Raw genomic sequence first — 20,515 nt, 5'->3', positions numbered from 1 at the left:
CCCCCCTCCCCCGGCCATAATTCACATTTTCAGTACAGGACTGGGCTAGACAGTGGGAGAGGAGCTCCCCACCGCCACCCCTTACCCTGGGCTGGGGAGGTGGAGGGGGTGAGGCCAGGGTGCCACTGTTATCACCCAGTTTCTAACCTAAACCCCCTCGCTTCTCCCTCTCCCCACCCACCCCCCTTCCCCAGACTCACAACCTGCTGGACTCAAAATAAAATGGCAGGGGGGGTTGTTCCTACATCACTCTCCATTCTCTCGCTGTCTTTGTCCACCAACCACTTGACCTAATTTTCCTTCTTTTTTATGTTCCAGAGTGTCCCCCTTTCCTTCTTCCACACACTCCCTGTGTCCGTGAGTCCGTCCCCCCCCCTCTTTCTCTCCCCGCTTCCCGTCCCTAGTCCATTCCCTGTAAGGATTTTGGATTGGGTTTGGACCTGGGTTTGGACTATTATTTTTTCCTCCCCCCCCAACCTCCATCTCAAGGCTGTGGTAGAACTGTGGTGGTTTGGGGATAGCGGAGCACAAACTTTGTGGGTTTGGATGGTTGGCGAGAAAATAAAAAGAGGACGGGGTGGGGGGGAAGAAAAGGGGGGTGAAAAAAAGGCGGGGGTGTGGGATGGGTTGGGGGGGAGAAAATCCAGTTCGTCTTGAAGAAACTGAGCCTCATTTATTAAAGTGAGCGCTGGTTGTCGAGGTAATAGCAGACATAAGGTCCATCCTTTGTACGGGAGAGTAAACATGACAAATGGGGCAGAGCTTGGCGTGATTAAAGATGAAACAAGGATCCATCTTAGCCAAATCTGAAAACTACTATCTACAGTCTCCTTTTAATGGAAGAGAGGCACAACAGCACCGGTCTGCTTTGTTGCAGCTGAGCCTCCCTCTGTTCCCCCTATAAATAAAGAGCAGCCCTCCTTCCCTTCTGCTTCTTGGAGCATTTAACACAAAAAAATATCCTCATGTGTTCCCTACACACACACACAACCTCACGCCACAAACACGCTCCATCCATCCATCCATCCATCCATCCATCCATCCTTCCATCCATCTATCCCATCCCTTCATCCATCCCAGGAATAGTTATAAGCTGGTGGCTGGTCCATGGGATCGGGTTTGAGATCCTCCTTGTGGGATCTGCAGGCTGGTGGAGGAGCTGGAAGAATTAGACCTGATCTTGGTATTTGGTAACTTGTGGTCTTTTTTCCATTTCATCCTCCGGTTCTGGAACCAGATTTTGATCTGGCGTTCGGAGAGGCAGAGGGAATGGGCGATCTCGACCCTGCGTCTCCGGGTGAGATAACGGTTATAGTGAAATTCCTTCTCCAGCTCCAGGACTTGCTGCCTGGTGTAGGCTGTGCGGGAGCGTTTCGGTTCCCCTCCTGAGTAATTGGGGTTTACTGAACAAACACAAAGGAGGCAAACAGAAAAGAGGGGGGTAAAAAAAAAAAGAAAAAAAGGAGAAGAAAGGAAAAGAAGCAGAAGAATTACTGAGCTGTTGTTCCTTTAATGGGTCCTTTCCCCCCCCCCCCCCCTTCAATAACAACAACAACAAAAAACCATCACGCATTCTTTGGGGGTCGGCGGTGGGGAAACGCTTCAAAAACAAAAATACACCGCAAACCCGCTAAAAATACAACCAGTTCTCCACCTCCATCCTCATCCCTTTGACGTCTATTCCTGCCCAAAGGTTTTCACAAGGTCCCCCGGATACGTTTTCCGTGCCCTCTACGCGTGCATCTGCACTTAGATATCCACATATATGCCTATATATAAACACAGCCCTCCGCTGGAGCATCGCGCACGCACACAAAAAAATGATCCCCAAACCTTTAAAGTTCGCCCCTGACACGTGCAAAAAGGCGAGGACAGAGCCTCCTTTTTATTTAATATCGGGTTAAAAAGAGAAGGGGAAAAAAAAAAGGAGAGAGGGGGAGAGAGAGAGAGAGAAGGGGGGTGAGGAGGAGGGAAAATAGTAAAAGTTTCCTCGACCCGCCACTTAAAAACAAATTACGAAAACATAAAACTTAACTCACGAAGATTCAACAGCCATTAAAAAAAAAAAAGGGGGGGGGGGAGAAAGAGAGAGAGAGAGAGGGAAAGTAGCCTGCAAGAAATTGGAGGAGGATGGTAACAGAGACTTCAAAGGCACATGGCCAAGCAGAGCAATAAAAATTTATGGAGGATGTAATTATACCGCTCTGCAAACAGGCGATCGTAAATCTCCACGAATGGTTATTTTACAACTGGTGCAATAAGATTTCTACAAGACTTTGAGGTGCTACTCAGTATAAAGCAAAGCCACTTTAGTTCACTTACCCGTGCTTACATGGACTTTTTTCATCCAGGGGTAAACTACCGGCTCTTTGCAAGAGGAATTGGAAGGGCTTTGGTTCAGAGAGTTTTGGCTGCAAGAGGGTGGTGGTGGGCTGGGGGTAACCGGCTCGCAGGGCTGATTTGGTTCAGAGATGTGGCTCTGCAGTCCGGCCGGAGGATGGACATGACCCCGGGGGGATAACACCGCTGCTTGGTGGCCGGAGCTCTGACAGGACGAGTAGAGCTGCTCCTTGCAGGCTGATCGTGGCTGGTACATCGCTTCATGTTGGAAAGTGTTCTCTCGCCTCTGGCTGCTGTAATATTCCGGCGAGTGATTGGGAAGGTAATCGCTGTGGGAATACTCTTCACAGGGTGGGAACTTGGGGTCCACATAGTTGGAGTTGATCAAAAACGAGCTCATGGCCATTAATTTCTTAGAATTGCACACACGAAAAAAAAATGATAATAATAACAATAATAATATATAGATATAGATGTGTCTCTCCTAAAAATTTATTCCTGTCCCCCCCTTTACTCCTTTTCCTGTTTCGTGAAACCCTCCTACTTACTGTCAAGTGAACAAAGTTGGAGTCCATGTGACAACGCGGGCCAATAGCGAGGTGCCCTGCGATCCCCGGATAAGGAAATCTGCCCAGCCCGGGCTCTCCCGGGGCCCCCCAGCATCCCCGGGGAGGCAACCGGGGGGCGTCCGTTCCCCTCCGGCCTCCCCGGTCCTGGCCCCGATGGGCCCCGTCGCGTCCCGGGCTCCGCAGCGCCCCACGGGCAAGAACCGGGCCCCCGCAATTCCACACCCCCCCCCCCCGCAACGCGCACACAACCTCCCGGCCCACACCCCTCGGGGGTGTGTCTTGGCTCGGGGCGGAGGGGAATGGAGGGAAAGGAGGGTGGAAAAGAGAAAAAAAGGAAAAAAAAACTAAAAGCGAAAAAAAATAATTAAAATCGAGGGTAAAAATTATTTTTCGGGGGGTTGGAGGGTGGGGGTGGGGGTGACGGGTGCGGCTCCCAGTTGCTGCCCCAGCACATGATCCATAGCAGTCCCTCTGGGGGGGGGGGGCTATGAGAATGGGGGGTGGGGTGGGGGGTTGGTTGCATCTCATTCTCTGCTAAAGGTGATACGGGGAAAAAGGGACATTGCGCCCCGAGCCTGGCAGAGATGAATAGGGCTTGTTTGGGATCGATAAGAAATTCATCAGCTAATTCGGGGTGCCCGGGCTCCTAAATCACGTTTAGCTCTCCTCCGAGATTGACTCTTTTCCCACGCACGGGTGGAAAAAAAAAACAACACCCCCCCAACCAAACAACAAAACCGACCACAACCAGCAAAACGCACGCACAAAAAATAAACCCCCAACCGACCCCAAACCAAACAACAAAATCCAAATCGGGAGCCCGTCCTCCAAGCCAGAAATCAAGGACTTGATGAACAATTACAAAAGCGAATTAGCCCAAGTCCTAATGCATCTTCTCGCCCTCCTTCTAATAAAGACGCTTTAAAAGCCAAAGCAAAACCAGCAGCTTCTCAACGCTCCCCCCCCCCCCCCAACCCCCACCTCAGTCCCTCAAATCCGTGATTAAACCCCAAACGCGCAATAAGCTCCTCGCAAGAAACGTGTAATTACTTTTCTTCCCTTCCCTTGTTCATTTTGGTTGTTGTTTTCGGTTGTCGGCGCTGAGATTAGGCGAAATTAAAAGCAATAGCGGGATGGTGGCTTTCAAATCGCAGCAATAACGCCCCTCTCTGACCCCCCCCTCCACCTCCACCTCCCCCTTCCTCTTTCCCAGCTCAGATTTTATCTCGAAGTGATGATAAAGTTTATCGCGGGAGCGCTGGAGTTGAGCTAAGGTCAAATCCAAAGTATTTCTTTTCAGCTATAAAACGGCTTTCACCCTTGTTTTTCACCCTTTTATTTAGGACTCTGGGGGGTGTGGGTGGCTTTTGCCTTTTTTTTTTCTCCCCTTAGGTTTTGTGTTGGGCTTTTGGTGTTTTTTTTTTGGTCTGTTTGGGTTTGTTTGGGTTTTGTGTTGTGGTTTTGTTAGGGTTTTTTTTTTTTTTGGGGGGGGGGAGTGTGGGAGGGTGTTTCTGTTTTTAATGCCTTCTGGGATTGTGACCTGTAGTGTTTGTGTCAACTACATATTCCCCTAGATACGAATTTGTGACCCAACTTCCTTTACACAAATTCGGATCTACAGGGTACATATAGAAGACAGATGCATCCTCCTCGGTCAGAGATCTTCGCCTACCGCCATAATTATCTTCTGGGGGAGGAAACAAATAAAAAGAAAGGAGGGGGTGGGGGAAAAAAAAAAGGAAAGAAAATAGGGAGAGGGGGCGCAAAGTTTTGTGACTCGAGAGATCGAGAATGAATCAAAAGGCGGTGCAAGAAAAAATTCACCCTTCAGAGGAGAGACGATTAATTAAAGCAGCAACTCAGTGTCCGAAGACCTGATAGGAGAGGAGCAAAACTAAAACTTTTCTACCTTCTCCTCCCCACCTCAGCCATTATTTTTTTTGCCGCTAGAGAGAAATCCAACTCAGCTGCTGGGCTGAATATTTAAATCCAGGCGCGCAACGAGACTCGAATCCAAATAATCGATGTTTGAAAGCAAAACGCCGTCCCGCGTGTGTGTCCCCCCGCCGCCACCACCACCCTCAAACCTTCCTAATTATTCTCTGATAACGCAGAGGAAAGATTTCATCCATACTTTTTTTTTTCTTCGCGTTCTTGGAGGTCAACCAAGGTTTTGGGTTTATACGTGATGATTATAAAAAAGCAAAAAAAAGGGAAAGAAAGAAAGAAAGGGGGGGGGGAAGAGAGAGGGGTGGAGGGGGGGAAAAAGAAGCAGATGAAAAGAAATACAGAATGTAAAGGCAGATGGGACGACAGGTTTTTTTTCTTTTTTTAATGACAGGCAATTCTTTTTACAACCCGAGAAAAAGATCAAAGGCGTTTCATTTCCGACCAAAAAAAAAAAAAGGGATATAAAGCAATAAAATATTCATACTGTCTAGGTAATGAACCTTCATTCGGAACTAATGAGGGTAGCATCATGTTGAGATTTCGTTTAAAATTACAGTTGCTAGAGAGATTAAAAGTACAGCATCCTCTCTCCCCCCCTCTCCCTTTTTCTTCCTCCCCCCATCACACCCCACAACCCCCCTTTTTTTTTTGGTCTTCCCCCCCCCTTTCTTTTTTTGGTATTTCAAAAGGCAGAACATTTTGTTGGTCAAGTATCTCCTGAATGAATCGCATTTAAATGCCAGAGCGGAGAGGCGAGCGGGGGGGGGGGAAAAGCTGCGCTTCTCCTCGCATTAAAATTCCTTGGAAAGAGCGTCAATAGATTTCACCAAACTGCGCCGTTTTTCCTCCTAGCAATTAACAATTATGGCCAAAAAAAAAATGAACGCGTCCCGCGGTTTCCCGGCCATGATTCCTCGAGATTTTTCAGGTATTTTGGAGGTGACGAGTCGCTTTTCCTGACTCATGTCCATAGCAGTCCCAGGCAAGCAGAAAAACCAACCTGCGTTTTCAAGCGGCAAACCCAAGCCCACCTAAGTTGCGAACCCCGAGACCACTTTACACGCCCAAACCGAACGCAGTTTTCCATCCAGATCAGGTCAGCAAAGCGGAGGAGAAGCCTCTTGCACCGAGCAAAGAGTTTCCCACCTTCCCCCAAACCAGCACCGACACTTTAGTGAGCAGCAGGCTCCAACATTTACCTTCCCCTCTAAAACCTGCCATAAAAACAAGGAGCCAACCCAAATCTGCTTGTACAAGGTGTAGGTGGAAGCCATAAAATAACTGCACTGAGCCAATCCCATTAGACCTCTGTTTTTTTACCTCTCTCCCTCTCTTTCTCTCTTAAATTTTATCCCCCCCCCCCCCCTTTTCCAACCCCTTTCCTTGATTTATTTTATTGTATTCCCTCGCAGCCGCTACTTTGGCAGTCTTTTAACCCAGAAGAAAAGCCTGGAGAGAAGGAACTAGGCCTATTCCATATTTTTTAACCCCCTCCCACGTCCCTTAAAAAAAATATATAGGAAGAAAAAAAAATAACTGAAAGAAAGAAATCGGTTTTAATTTTCCTTCTCGGTGACACCAGGGGTTTGGTGCCAGCAAACCAGCACCCCTAGCGTTAACCAGACCTCTTCCCCCCACCACACCTCCCAGAAATCTCCCCCTCGCTTCCTCTGATCCCAAATTAAAGGCAGCCCCCCTCTCTGCTTTCTCCCCCACACCCACACCCACCCCCCCCGCCTCCCCACACACCTTTCTCCCTTGCTCTGCGAATCCGCCCCACGTCGCGGAAAATTCTCCCAGCAAATTTCACCCGGAATTTTCATTTCAAAGCATGGGAAAAGCAGGGGTTCTCCTGCTTCACTCCCACCCCCACCCCCCTGGCCTGTTATCCCCCTAAAAGGGAATCAAGAGAACCCTCAACCCTCCTTCAAAGCCTCCTAAAGGCACCTGCCAGTGCAGGGGGCGTTTAAAGACCACTTCTGATGTTAAACTCCTGTAGTCGCCCCAAAAGCAGAGACATTAATTAAGGGGTGTCCCCCCTCGCCCCCCTTCCTCAGCCCAGGTGTAACCCCGACGGCGGTACCTACCTTGGCAAAACGTGGCTCCTCTCCTGGGATAATTCCCGAGGGGGTTGGGCCGCTCCCCCAAAACTTGGTGAGGTTTTGCAGGCAGAACCCTATAGAAACCCCCTAAATATCCAACACCAACAACCCCCCCCACCCCCTCCCCAGTCTAACTTGGGCTGTTCTTCTTTCTCCCCCCCCAGCCCCGTCTTGTTTTTTCACTGCGATTATTTCTCCATGAGAACATTCTTTTTTCCCCCTCTCTCCTTCTTTTTCTCCTCCTGTATTTTTTTTCCCTTTGGTGGGGTTTTCTGGTACCCCCCTTTCTCCGTTCCACACCCACCCCCACCCCCCCTCCGACCCCCCCAGTATAAACCACTATTGTCCTTACAGGCGAGCGGAACTGCTCCTGGCAGCGCCAGGAGGCCCTCTGAGCATTTTGGGGTGGGAAACCCGCAAGTTTTGGTATTAATCTCATAGTTTGTCAGTCTTTGTTAAACAGCGAGGCGTGTCCGCAGCCGCCAAGAGCCGCGGTGACCCGCGCTTCACCCCGCGCTCTCTCCGCGCCCCTCCGCGCTCTCAGTTTTAGGACTTTTACTATTTCCACACACCCACACACAACAAAACAAACCCCCCCCCCAGTCCCCCCTTCCACCCCCCACCCCCCCCTTCTTCCTCCGGAAATCTGTTTTCTGGCAGCAATGAGAATGGCGATTTTTAATGTATTTTTTAATCCTACCCCCGACCTTTTTGGAAGCGCAAATCTTTCGCGATTGTTTATTAAGTTGGGAAAATTTCCCCTCCCCAGGCCCAGCAACCGGGGAGCGCTGGAGGTTTGAGGTGCTTCTTTACGGTAAAACTTTTAATAAGGAGCAAACCGGCTCCTTGGCTGCTTTTAAGAGGTATAAATAGAAGGAGAGTGGCTGCAGGGTTGGGTGGAACACAGCCCACACCTGTTTTGCAACAAGATTTAAGCCTTGCGTGATTTTTCCCAGCCAGCTTTCTACATCTTTTTTTTTTTTGCCTTTGGAACGAAACAAAATAAATCCCATTTTCACCTCAACCACTTGGATCAGTAAAAGAGGAGAGCGGGAAGGGCCAGAATAGGGAGCGGGGCATCCCTACGAGGTCCATCTCTGCGTTTACCCCAACAGCCCCAAGCTCGTGTTTCTCAAGGGGTCATTTGGCAAGTAAATGGGGATTAAAAAGCACGTTTAATTGATTATCCAGTCGGGGGAAAAAAAACTCCAAAACAACCCAAAATAAGAGGAAATCCCACCCTGAAGTGTGTGGCCGGTACCCACAGCTCCCCAGCCACGGCTAAGCCGAGCCCGTCCTAAGCGAGGGAGATAAATTAGAAATATCCTTGAAAACGATACCTTTAATTTCCTCCTTCTCTCCTCCCCTCCCTCCCTCGCTCTCCCTCCTTCCCCCCACTCCGAATGAACCTTCTCCAGACCAACACGTCCCTAAATTGAAAGTTAAACGCTATGATGTAGGAGGGAAGATTATAAGGAAAGTTGGGATGTGTGTGTTTATGTGGCGGGGGGGGGAAGGGTGTTGGTTATTTGGTGTGGCGTTGGTGGTTGGGTTTTTTTTTTCCTTCCCCTTTTATTGCCGTGAAATTATACCTGCTTGTTTTAATACCCCGAAAACAAATGGCCTTTATTATCCATTACCTGTTGTATAAACCTGGAGTAGAAATGACTGTTCTAGGGAGATAAGTGCAGTAATTACAAGGGCGCAGAGATGGATCACCCGAGTCCCAACTAAACGGTAGCCCTTATACAGTGATATTTTATAAATACCAAGCAAATTCACGGCAATTAATTAAAGCCCGAGCCTTATCACGCGAAACAAAACGCTTTTGCGTTCTCTTGAATTTCACCTACTCCACGAATATAGCCGCGTCGGGAAAGCAAATGGATTTTCCAGAACGCCTTTCCCAGGGCTCTAATATTCGCTCTCTTTCCCCTCCAAGAAAAATGACCCTTGTTATAAGTATTTAGGCACTGAAAATATTTAAGAGCCGAAGGGGAGGGGGGGGAATCCGCAGGGTTGTGTGTGTGTGTGGTTATTATTATTATTATTATTTTTGTTCTTCCTATTTTTGTGTCCAGAAGAGTTTTCCTTGCGCCGACTGTTTGCTTAAGGAGCAATTGAAAAGATCTTCCCCGGTCCCACTGCAAATAATATTTAGAGTTTGGAAGGTTCAGAGTCTGGCAGCGTAGAAATAACTTTGAAAGGCCAAGGGAAATATTTATTATATCAGTTCATTAAACTGTTGCAGTGACCAGTGTGGAGTCGCGTTTCAAGCAAGGGGTGGGGGGGGGAGAGGGGGGGCGGGAAGAAAAAGAGAACATTTCATTCAAAATCCGACGGGGGGAAAAAAAAAATCGCTCTCCGCAACAAAATTAGCTACTTGAACCCATCCGAGCCACGAAACGGCCACTTAAAACCGCCTTTAAGTACATATATTGGATTTTTTAAAGCCATCAATCCGCTGATTTGTAGCCATCGATCATTATTCTGGATGTCTACGGTTAAGGTAGAAAGGCAAAGAGTAAATCCAGGGCGTTTCTTGGTGTAATTCTTTACTTATTTACGGGGAATATTCGCCCTCATTCCAAGCATGGATTAAAACGCGTTTGGCTCGGGGGCTGCGGAGCCCAGGGAAAGGGATACAGGCAATTCTCCAAGGCTTTGGAAGCGTTTCCAAGCCAAGATGTTCGGGCACATTTTCACCAACAGTGTTAGGCTCTCTCCTTTTTTTTTTTCCCCACTATAATTTAAACAAAATTGACGCTGGAATTATTTTTTTTTTCCCTCTTTTTTTAACTGCTGGCGTTAATATCCTAGAGGGACCTTCACCTAATTGGATTTAATAAATGCATTTCGCCCTCTATTCTCTTAATTCGCCTCCAAATAGCGTTTCAAAGGGTTTATCTTAGAAAAATACTAAAAAGTCGCTTCGCGTTTCCTCACGGGAGACCCAAATCAATCTACTTTCTTTCCCCCCCACCCCCCCACCCCAAATCCTCCAACTCTTTTTCCACCCCCCCCTCCTCAATTCCCCCCTTCCTACATCTCCGGCTCACGGCTGAAGGTCGCTCCCACCTCGCTATCATCTTCTCCCATCTCTGCCCATGAGCACAGACTCTTCCTCCCACCTCACACACACCCCACACCCCCTCCCTCCCCGCTTTCTTTCTCTCTCTCTCCCTTTTTTTTCCCCTCCACCCTGACATCAGTCTATCAGGGTTATACACAAGACTGAGTCACGCACAGCGTAAACTTTTGACCCTCAACTTTTTGACCCCTCGAGCTATAATGCTGTACTAACAAGCCCCCCAAGACCAGAGTTACCGTCTACGACTCTAGAAACTAAAGCAGAGCTGACTTCCCAATTTTATCTGCTTTATTTTAAGCCGAAAGAGGGGGAAACAATTGGACGTTTCTTCGCGATATTTTTGCTTCCCCGCAGAGAACAAAAGTCAGAGCTTTGCAGGAATTAGATGTTTATCTCCAGCTCAACTCATTGCTGATTTGTTTTTCCTTTTTCGCTCTCTGCTTTTATATTTAAAAGAGTAAGAGGGGAGGGGGGGAAAAAAATCCCTTAATCCACGGCTGCATTGCTATAATTCTCTTTTATTTGTGGGGTTTGCACCTCACGGTGGTAACGAGCCCGCTCTGCTTTATTTTCTTTCTTTTCCTCATTTTTTAGGGGATAAAAAAGAAGGTAGGTTCTCCTAGGATTATTTTTTTTGAAGCACGGGAGTTCGATGACAAGCATCGGTCTCCACCTCCCCAGGGGGTACCCGGAGCTTCGTGGGTGATGCTGCGGGTGGCTACGGGGTGACCGGTCCCGCTCCCGCTCCGGCTCCAGCCCGGCCCGGCTCGGTCCGTGGCTGCTGGCAGTGAACTTGGTCTGAAGCGAGCTCTGCTGGCTGCTTGGGGATGTTACAGGCGAGAAGGCTGCACTGAATCCCTTGCCCTGGGTCGCCTCTTTCACCTCCTTTCCATCCTAAATTCACCCCCCGACACACACTACTCCTTTGCCTGCTTTACCCCCTACGTAAACACAGCCCTGATTTGCCACCAAACAAACGTCTTTTACACCAAATCCCAGAGCTGTAATTTGTTTTGACTTGAAGGGTATATATATATGTGTATATATACATCCACATACATACACATGTTAAAAAGAGATAAATCAAAGAAGGGGGGGAAAAAAGGGAAAGGGGAAAAAAAAAACCAGCCTCCGACTAGTCTGATTCTTTCAACGCTCCCTGTCAAAATAGTTTCTTTTTAAAGCTATTTAGGGTAACAGAACACGGAAAAACTATGCTGGGTGGACACCTCTCGAGTTAAGTTATCAACCTCCTTCCAAATCTAATTTATTTAACATCAAAAGAGGAAAGAATGAGGAGGGGTGGGGGTGGGGGTTGAAAAATCAACCCAGACCAAGCAAAAGAGCCACGCTCTGAAAGAAAATTTCATTCTTAAATCCATTCTAGGACTGGGAAGAGACCCTCAGAGGAGGAGCCAAAGCCCATCAAAGTATTTTGTGTGTGTGTGTTGGCTTCCCTAATTGAGGAGAGACTTTTATCGAGTGAATGCTAACTAATTCGCTCAGCTCCTTCACTTCAGGTCGGACGTGTAATAAAACTAAAATAAACACAACACAACAAAACAAAATACTTTGAAAAGCAAGCAAGGCAAAAAAAGAGAGAGAGAGAGAGAGAGAAGGGGGTGGGGGGAAAGAAGGGTTTGGGGAGGAAAGAAAAGAGCAATTTCTCTGCCTGAAATTCAGCGGTGGGGGAGGGAAAGAGGCTTGGGGAGCAGAGCTGGAGGGAAGGGGCTGGTTTCCTTCGAAAGCTTTCCCTTCTTGGAGGAGGTCATGGGGTGGCGGTGTGTAGGCTGGAGTAATTTACAGGACTGTTGCAAATAAATAGGTGAATAATCGAAGCCTTCCTCTAAATAGAAGGAAACACAAGAATTGCAACTCAGATTGGAGTCCCTCGCCTCCATCCAAGCGGTCAAGACAAGGCAGATAAGGACCCGGCAGCCTCCTAACCTTCATTTTTGTGTGTAGAAAAGGGGGAAGAAAAGAATTAAAAAAAAGGAGGGGGGGAAAGGGAGTAAAAAAAAAAAGGAGGGGGGGGAGAAGAGATCCCTTTGGCTTCTCAAAAGCATAATCACCACATTGTTGGTCTGTGTCTGTACTGGAGCAATATGAGCCACATCCAGCCCTCCCCCTCTCTTACTGCCTGTCATCAGCACACCCGGGTAGTGAGACTTGGTAAATTAATATTAACCAACAAAAAAAAAGGAAGAAAAAAAGAGAATAATTAAAGGAGGGCCAGGAGGGGGAGGAGGGGGAGGGGGGGAGTTGGGGGGAAATCCCTGGAGCTGATGTTTTCCTTAAATAGGTGCCCCGGCAGCCCCCGGGGTTCGGGGTTGTGTTGTGATACGACGCTCACCCTTCTCCTCCCAGAGAGGAGCTGAGGGCTGTACAAGTCTGCTGACCTCGGAATGATCCCTCTTGCCTATGAATTATTGATGAGATATGAGCTCTGATTTCTCTTTTCAGTATGCAAACCCCATTATACTGTTAAAATGGCGATTTAATCGTTTAGAATAGCTTCGCTTTTTTTTTTTCCTCCCCCCCTTCCCTTCCTTTTTTTTTTCTCCCCCCCCCCCCAACTCATTTGTGCCCCTTTCCTTTTCATTTAATTCTCTTAATTAAATCCTTTAACAGATTTTAATCACTTTTTTTTTGTGTGTTGTTGTGAGAGTAGAGAAAAGAAGGCATCGCGGGCGTCTTTAACTAGGTTACCTCGGTGAAGTTTGGGGTGGGATTTTTTTTGGCTGGGGGGGTTTTCTTTGGTTTGGGTGTGGTTTTAGCACGGTCTCCTCGATCGTTGTTTTGTCCTGTGGAGTTTTGGTTTGTTTGGGTTTTTCCTTTAACAAATTTGGCTGTAAAAGGGATTTTGATTTCGCGTTACACGGCGCCGAGGGAGCAAAGAAGGTTTTCGAATGCTCAAACGCTTACAGAAAGCGGAGTGTGTGTGTGTTTGGGGGGGGAGGTTGGAACTCGTAAAATAAGAGATAAAAATAAATAAAGCCATGACATTCAAGATGGCCTGACAATGGCACTGCAGCAGCGAGCTGCCTCCTGCACGAAAGAGCTCCCCAAACCTCCCTGGGAGGCTCACAGACGCTTTTCCAACCCCCCACCCCTTCCCCATTTATTGCTGAACCAAATGGGGGTTTTATAGGTGAAAATTCATCTCTCCTTTATTTCTTTTTTCACTCCTCAGCAGCAGCCTGGACATGGGGGTCCCGTGTCCTCCCTGACACAGGGCCCTGGGGAGATGACCCAAAAGGGTGGGGGGTGTAATTAATACAGATGCTCAGCTCAGTTCTTCCAGTCTGTGTAGAGTGGGCTGACTTGGGGGTGAGAAATAACTGCTTTGGGGGTTGGTGTTTTAGGTGTGTGTCTCCCCCCCCCCTTTAAAATACCAGACAGGTTTACAAAGGCTTTACTAAACGAAATAGGAAACCTTCGGGGATGGGGAGAGGCTAAAGAGGCAGGACAGGGGGCAAAATAAAAGGCAAAAGTGAGCCTGGTTCCACTCATTTTTAGGAAGTGGAAGATGCTGTGAGCCAGGTGAGTTCAGGGGGAGGTTTCTCTAGGCTGTGGTAGATTCTGCACGTCTGAGGCAAACAGCCCAAACCACCCAAGGCTGAGAGCACTTAAATCAGAGATCTTTCCCATCTGGACCCAGAGCCATGGCATAAAGATCTGCACAGATACAGGTTTAAAAGAGATATATTTTTCTTTCTTTCTTTCTTTTTTTCCCCCTCCTTCCTAACTATGTCCTAGATATTCTCCTTATTCTTAAAGCTGACATTAAAGCATTTCATATTTATTCTGTCTTCTACAGCTGCAGAAGAACTAATTGTCCCGTGGCTGATGTATGTCATTAAAGTGAGAGAAAGGATGAAAAATGCAAAGGAAAATCCCCGCCTACCTGCACGGTCAGAGCTCCATTTTCCTGTTTACTCTCCTTATACTTCCTCTTCAGCAGTAACAGGGAGGGTTTTTTTCAAGGATGGCAGGGTGGGGAGAAGCCTGTGCTAAGCCTGTGACCCCTTCCAGGCTGTAAAATGCTAGCCAGTTAAAGCTCTTTATCATGGAATCTCTTTATCATAGAATCATAGATTCATAGAATCATAGATTCATAGAACCATAGATTCATAGAACCATATAATCATAAAACCATAGATTCATAGAATCATAGATTCATAGTACCATAGAATCATAGAATCTTTTCTGCTGTTGTTGGAAAACACCTCTAAAATCAGTCCACTATCAACCCAACATAGGAAGATGGAATTTAGCACCATGTAAGGGGCAGGGAGGAAACAACCCACAAATACAGCCTCAAAAAAATTGGGCTTGTAAAGTAATCTAAAATAAAAGCAGTCCTCCAAGAAACCATTTGATGTTGCATGTAGTAGTGGTAGTGTAAGCAGAGTGGCCAAGACTCCTCTAAGAGGTAGAAAGGAGAAGGAAGGATGATGTCCTTATGCCAGCAAGAGAATCCTGTCCCTGCTCCTTTGCTGTGACACGGGCCCGGTGCCATCCCTGTGCCCAGGACGCTCAAACACATGCAGGGTTGTTACCTGTTGTGAGCCACACAGGCATCCCCTCCTCCCTGCAAAGTCCTGAAGCTAAACTGCATCATAAAGTCCTCTTGCTCTGGCTACCTCGATCTGCCTTTTCCCACGCAAACAACATATTGTGTCCACCAAGAGATTCAAACTACTGGTACTTAAGGGAAAAAAAAAACAACAACTCTGGTGGCTCCTGTGTTGGAAGTGGGTTTAGGATGAAAGTTTTCTTGGGACTGTAGAAAAGACCCTGGAGTGGGGCTGTGGGGATTGGGAGGTGATGGATAGGGAAGAGGTGGATGAATGAATGGGTGGATGGATCTATGGCGACATGATGTTTGTGGGGACATGCATGCATCACGTTTTCAAACACACTCTGGGGGGGGGGGGGGGATGTCACTTTTCTTGCTTAAATCTCTCATTAGTATTCACATCATTCAAAATTATTCCTAGTCATCAGTCCAGATCAGAGGGTGAGGCATTAGGAGGCAGCCTCTTGGTCTAACCCCCACACCAGCACAGACCTCGCTCCACACCCCCTCTCCTCTGAGCGTTTCTAACCCTCTGTGGACAAAACCCTCTGCAGCCCTTCAGGTTTCTGTGGCTGATTTCACCTTTCAAGACCAACCCCAATGCAGCCCTTTAGGATCCCGCAAAACATCTTTATTAGCCAAACAAACCCCACACCAAACAACAACCAACCCAAACCAAACACAAAACCAAAGCCCCAGGCATTCAGTTTGCACAGAGCTCAAGGAGAGGCTGTCCAGTCTAAAACCATTCTGCTGACTAGGAAGAGCTCCCAGCACCCTCCTTCCCTTCCTCGAATTTCCAGCTTTGGCGGCTGTGTTTACAGGTTTCCAGAGCAGAGGTTTCTCAGGGTTGCGCTGGCCACCCTCTGACTTGCTCAGGGAGAAGCCAGAGGTTCAGATGATGGCGATAGCAAAGATATTAGGAGACACACATGGAGCAGGACAGGAAAAACAGCCCAAAGGAAGGAAAAGCAATCTCCAAAGTGTGCTAAAGGGGGGACATTCTGCTTTGTGTAAAAGAGACGGACATGTGTCCACCAAATGTTGTCTTACCGAAAAAAACCGAAGGGGGGTTGGGGGGAAAGAAGCTGGAGACTGCTCCAAATTCTAGACACCCCCCAACGCTCCTTTGCCCTAGTACCTCTTCTTTGAACCTTTGGGGGAATTTTTTAAGGGGGGGGTGGGAATAGATGTGGGTTGGTTCAGGTGTGGACAAAGTGTGTGTGTGCCCTCCCCAGCTCTGCTGCAAATGTGGCGACTTGGCTTAAAAAAAACCCCAGCTTCTGCAGGTCTGGCTTGTGTGGTTGTGGTGTTGTGGGTATGTTTTCCCTCTGTTTTGCTCTGTCTGCCATATTTTGCTCTATTTTGCCTTATTTTGCGCTATCTGCTCTGCCATGGAGCCGGAGCCTTCGGCCGGGGCCACCTGCCTGCCCCACCCCGGAGCGGGGGCCACAGTCCCTGCCGCAGCCCCGAGCCCCCGAGTCATGGCTCTGCTCTTCTGCCCTTCCCTGCTAGCTTGTTTATTTTCCCAGAGAAAAAGCCTGCTGCCTGCCTTTTCCAGACCCACGTCCCCCTTAGAGGGGGGAGAGGGAAATCTGGGAGATATCGAAGGGTTCAATAAGGTTTAAGAAGGGCGGGGGACCTTATGCAAGCTCGCTGATTAATTTTCTGTAGCACTTTAAGCCAGGCTGGAGACACAAACGCGGTCAGTCGGTGTCTCCATATGTTAGAAACGAACTGCGGAAATGTGAGGACGCTGGGTTGTATATTGGGGGGGGGGGAAAGATTAAACCCAAGGAAAAATAAATTTTAAAAGGGAGAGAGAGGAAAGAAAAAAAGTAAAAGAAAAAGAAGGGAAAAAAGCCAGAGAAAATATTTAATAATAATAATAATAATAATAATAATAATAATAATAATAATAATAATAATAATAAAGAGAGAGAGGGAACAAATACAAGAAAAAATAAGAGAGAGAGAGAGAAAGAAAAAAATAGCCCTGGGGCAACCCCACACCTCGATCTCTACACAGGCCAAAGGACAAACAAAGTGCACAAATCACTTTGGCAAGCAGGTGAGGAGAATTAAAGCCCAAAGGTGTTAACGACCTGAGGAACACAGCCCGAACACAGCCGCTGAAATGCAAAAGCCTGTGCCAGGATCGTGGCTCCTTCGCCGAGCAGCACAAACCGCACCGAACCTCCTCCCAGTACAACCACCCTTCAGACATGGAGCAGGACAAACCTTGCCTGAAGACCGCATGCCCCCCACCACCCCCGGCACAGACAGGAGGGACTTTTCCATCCCCTGATAATGAATCTCTCCAGCTTCCTTCTTTCTCCCGCTTCCACAAAAGTTTACTCGCGGGCCTGGAAACTGGGATGGAAAAGTAACCCAAGCCCAAATCCTCGCGAGGGTAAGAATTAGGGACCTTCTAAAAGTGAGAAAGCAATCCCTGACAGAGAGACGAGACCCTCTTTTCCAACCCCCGCCTCAGCCTTCAGCCGCACCAAACCCTTTCAAAAAGAAGGTTTGGGGGTTTGTTTGGGGGGGTTGGTTGGTTTGTTTGTTTTTTAAAAGCAGATAATATTTCAGAAGAAACTTACTTTCAGGATTCCACTCTATTGGCTCCCTGGACTGAAAACTGGACCCGCAAAACATTGTTCCCTGCAATTGCAACGTTAAATCTCATCTGGAAAAGTGCTCACCCATTGCTGCCCCTTACAAGCCAAACCAAGCAGTTAAAGTGTCACTTAACATTCTAGAGAATGTGAAATATATTGTACATTGTCAACTCCCCAAAACCATAAAACTAACTTTATGGACCTCACGTGACTTTTGAGAGCCAGTGAGGGGTATCTGTCTGAGGTCTGGGTGATTTTTACGATCTAACTTCGAGATAAAACCCCTATCCATTTGACATCTAAATGTCATACCCACTTTTGGTATAGTTTGCTATTGGTAAAAAAAAAGAAAGAAAGAAAGAAAAAAAAAAAGGGGGGGGGGAAAGAAGAGAAAAAAAAAAAAGGAAAGGAAAAAGGGAGGAAAAAAAAAATAAAAAGAGGAGAAAAGGAAAGGAGGAAAAAAAAAATCAAGGGAAGGCGAGCAAATGGTTTGGGATCTGACAGTCCACTTCACATCCCTCTCAAAATCACTTAAGAAGTACCTAAACAGAGGGAGATTAAGTTTGGTAAGTTTTTTAAGCTCCAACTTTACTTGCTATGGAACCGGAGGGGAGGGGGGGGGGGGGAATATAAAGGAAAAAGAAAAGGGGGTAAGGGGAGGGGGGGGGGGGAATGATAATTATAACAATAAGAAGATAAGAAAAAGCGGTGTAGAGATGTCAGGGGTGTTTTAGCCAAACCTAGCGACTTTAAACCGGAGTTATCTGATGCCTTAGTAGCGAAATGCCATCTTTGATGATGTTAAGTTATCTGCAAGGGGGGGGGGGGAGAAGACGACGACGACTCGGAGCGTCAGTAAGTTGGAGAGAGCTGCGAGAGGATGTTTTACATGTTGAAGAGGTGGAAAGAGAAAGCACAATGAAGCGAGGGGTTAGCGGGGGAGAGCATAGAAACGTCTCAGAGATATAGATCCACGGTATATAAAAGCTAATAAATACATCCCTCCCAACACCCAGGGCTGCAGTTCTACGCAACGCAGCTTTACGTGGACCTAGACGAGGCTTATAAATACCTTTGGCTTTTAAACTTGTGGCTCTCACTAATCTGATCATGCCTGCACGTAAATCTGCCGGGGGAAAGGGTTTTTGCCACGTCTTAATGCAACTTAGAAGTACTTGCAAACCAGTTTGTTTGATGCGATGGCGGTGGAATTGTGTTGGTTGGGTGTTTTTTTTGGGGGGTGTGGGGGGGAAACCGGTGTTTGGGGTAGTTGTGGAGAGTTGCTGCTTTATTCCCGAAGGGTGGTTTGGGGCTGTTTTGTGGTGGTTGTTTTTGTTTTCTTTGCTTGCTTTGGGGTTTTCCTGACGTGAACCTTTGGCGCGTTTTGGTGCTGCCCAGGAGGAGCTTGCAGAGCTCCAGCTCCATGCCCAGGCATCTCGCTGGCTGTGGGGTGTGTTGCAGGGCTCGGAGGTCGTGTATAAAGTGCGACTGGGAGGCTTTGTGAATAGGAGAAACGTTTATTTGACTTCAAGTAAAGCTACAAACAAATACAAAAAGCTTATTGGCAAAGTACTAACAGGCAGCTAGACATGACAGATGCCATTTTTACACAGAACATTGCATTCACTCTGCCCACTACGAACCGTCTAGTCGTCACAGCAGAAATATTTCTAGTATTTACAGACATCTGAGCGTTTGTTGGTCTGATTTTAGACGTCCTGGTTGTGTTTTGTTCTTTTATTTTCTGGGGTTTTCTTTTCCCTTTTCTCCATAGTGAAGTTTAAGCCACGTCTAAGAGTACGTCAGGAATGAGCCTGGGATTAGAAACCCTGGCCTGAAGTTTTGAACTAAAACACAGACTGGACAATTTTTAAGACAGAAAGATACAAGAGTTTTGCATTTTCTTTTTTTTTTCTCTCTTTTTTTCCCTTTTATCTTTTTTTTTTTGTTGTTTATTTGTCTCTTTTTATTCCTTTTTTAACTTTTTTTTTTTGTGTGTTTTTGTTTAATATATATATATTTATTTTATTTTCTCTGCGAGTGTAGTGCAGGAACTCCCGATTTTAGCTTAGGCAGAGAAGAACTCACCCCAAAGCAGTAAACTCAGGAAAGGGCTGGGGGGTGGGGGGTGGGGGAGGGAAGGGGGGGGAAAAGGGGGGGAGGGGAAAGAACGATCCCCCCCCTAGCCCCCCCCCCCCAAAAAAAATCAACAAATAAACAAACAACCGTATCTGTTCTCGCTTTATAAATAAGTTATAACATTTAAGAGGCTCACATAAAACATGCCAGCTTTCCAGAAAGAGCATCAAGAGAACACGGACACATACATTTAGAGAAACAACGAGGAGCGTGGAGGAGCATCTGGAAACAAAATGTAATTAACAAACCAAAAGGGAAGACGAAATGAAATTGAAAGAAACATCCCCCACCCCCCTCGCTCCCCACCACCACCCCCCCCTCGCCCCCCGACAGCACCCCCAAAAAAAAAATAAGACAAACGACAAACCCACCCCACCCCCACTCCCCCCAAACAGAACACGACATGAACTCAGTCCTGGGACAGCAGTACCATACACGTTGGTTTAGGATGTTTATCATGCCGAAAAGAAGGTGCCTCACTGTACAGTACTCCGAAACTAAGCTCTGCGGGCGGCTTTATTTCTTTCTTTCCGCGGGTTTTGGTGTATTTTTTTGGTGGTTGTGTTTTGTTGGTCATTGCTTCTTGTTGTTTTGTTGTTGTTGTTGGTTTTTATTTTCTTTTATTTTCTTCTCTCTCTTCCCCCCCCTCCACCCCCCCCAAATCTCTTCCTCTTCTTCTTCTTCTCCTCCTCGATATTTCCCTCTTCTTTTCATTCATTTATTTATTTATTTCCCCCCCACCCCCACCCCCCCCCATATAATTATGGCTGAAAGGCGCTGCCCGCCGAGGCTAAGCTCATGCTTTTCAGTTTGTTATCCTTCTTCCATTTCATCCTCCGTTCTGGAACCAGATTTTGATCTGGCGTTCGGAGAGGCAGAGAGCGTGAGCGATCTCTATTCTCCTCCTGCGGGTGAGATATCTATTGAAGTGGAATTCCTTTTCCAAACTCCAGGGTCTGGTAGCGAGTGTTAGCTGTCCTCGCCCCTCTTACCGTCTGGTCAGTCATGTCTGTAATAACACGGACAACAGCGGGGTTTGGGTTTGTTCTTTCAGCTCGGATTTGGCTTATCTTTAAGGTTATTAGTTAATTGAATTTTTTAACCATTACTGTTTATTTTTA

At 47.2% G+C, this 20,515-nt stretch overlaps 1 protein-coding gene across 4 annotated transcripts; it reads right to left on the bottom strand.

Annotated features, from left to right (window-relative positions):
- HOXB4 (homeobox B4) lies at positions 1 to 17,379 on the bottom strand. 4 transcript variants are annotated; one of them, XM_068166369.1, is made up of 3 exons: positions 17,238 to 17,379; positions 2,323 to 2,752; positions 1 to 1,403 (listed from the first exon to the last, which is right to left on the bottom strand). In XM_068166369.1, the coding sequence occupies exons 2-3, from the start codon at positions 2,744 to 2,746 to the stop codon at positions 1,087 to 1,089; spliced, it is 741 nt and encodes a 246-aa protein (XP_068022470.1). In that variant the 5' UTR covers positions 2,747 to 2,752; positions 17,238 to 17,379; the 3' UTR covers positions 1 to 1,086. The 4 variants fall into 4 exon arrangements, with proteins under 4 accessions (XP_068022470.1, XP_068022468.1, XP_068022469.1 ...); XM_068166367.1 differs by lacking the exon at positions 17,238 to 17,379 and adding an exon at positions 6,947 to 7,074; XM_068166368.1 differs by lacking the exon at positions 17,238 to 17,379 and adding an exon at positions 3,960 to 4,481.
- Positions 17,380 to 20,515: the final 3,136 nt, after the last annotated feature.

The sequence above is a fragment of the Melanerpes formicivorus genome, unplaced genomic scaffold, assembly GCF_026170545.1.
Source record: "Melanerpes formicivorus ecotype bairdi unplaced genomic scaffold, bMelFor1.0.p_v2 SCAF_100, whole genome shotgun sequence".
In the NCBI taxonomy this organism is placed as follows: domain Eukaryota; kingdom Metazoa; phylum Chordata; class Aves; order Piciformes; family Picidae; genus Melanerpes; species Melanerpes formicivorus.
This window is presented reverse-complemented; position numbering and strand designations above follow the sequence as displayed.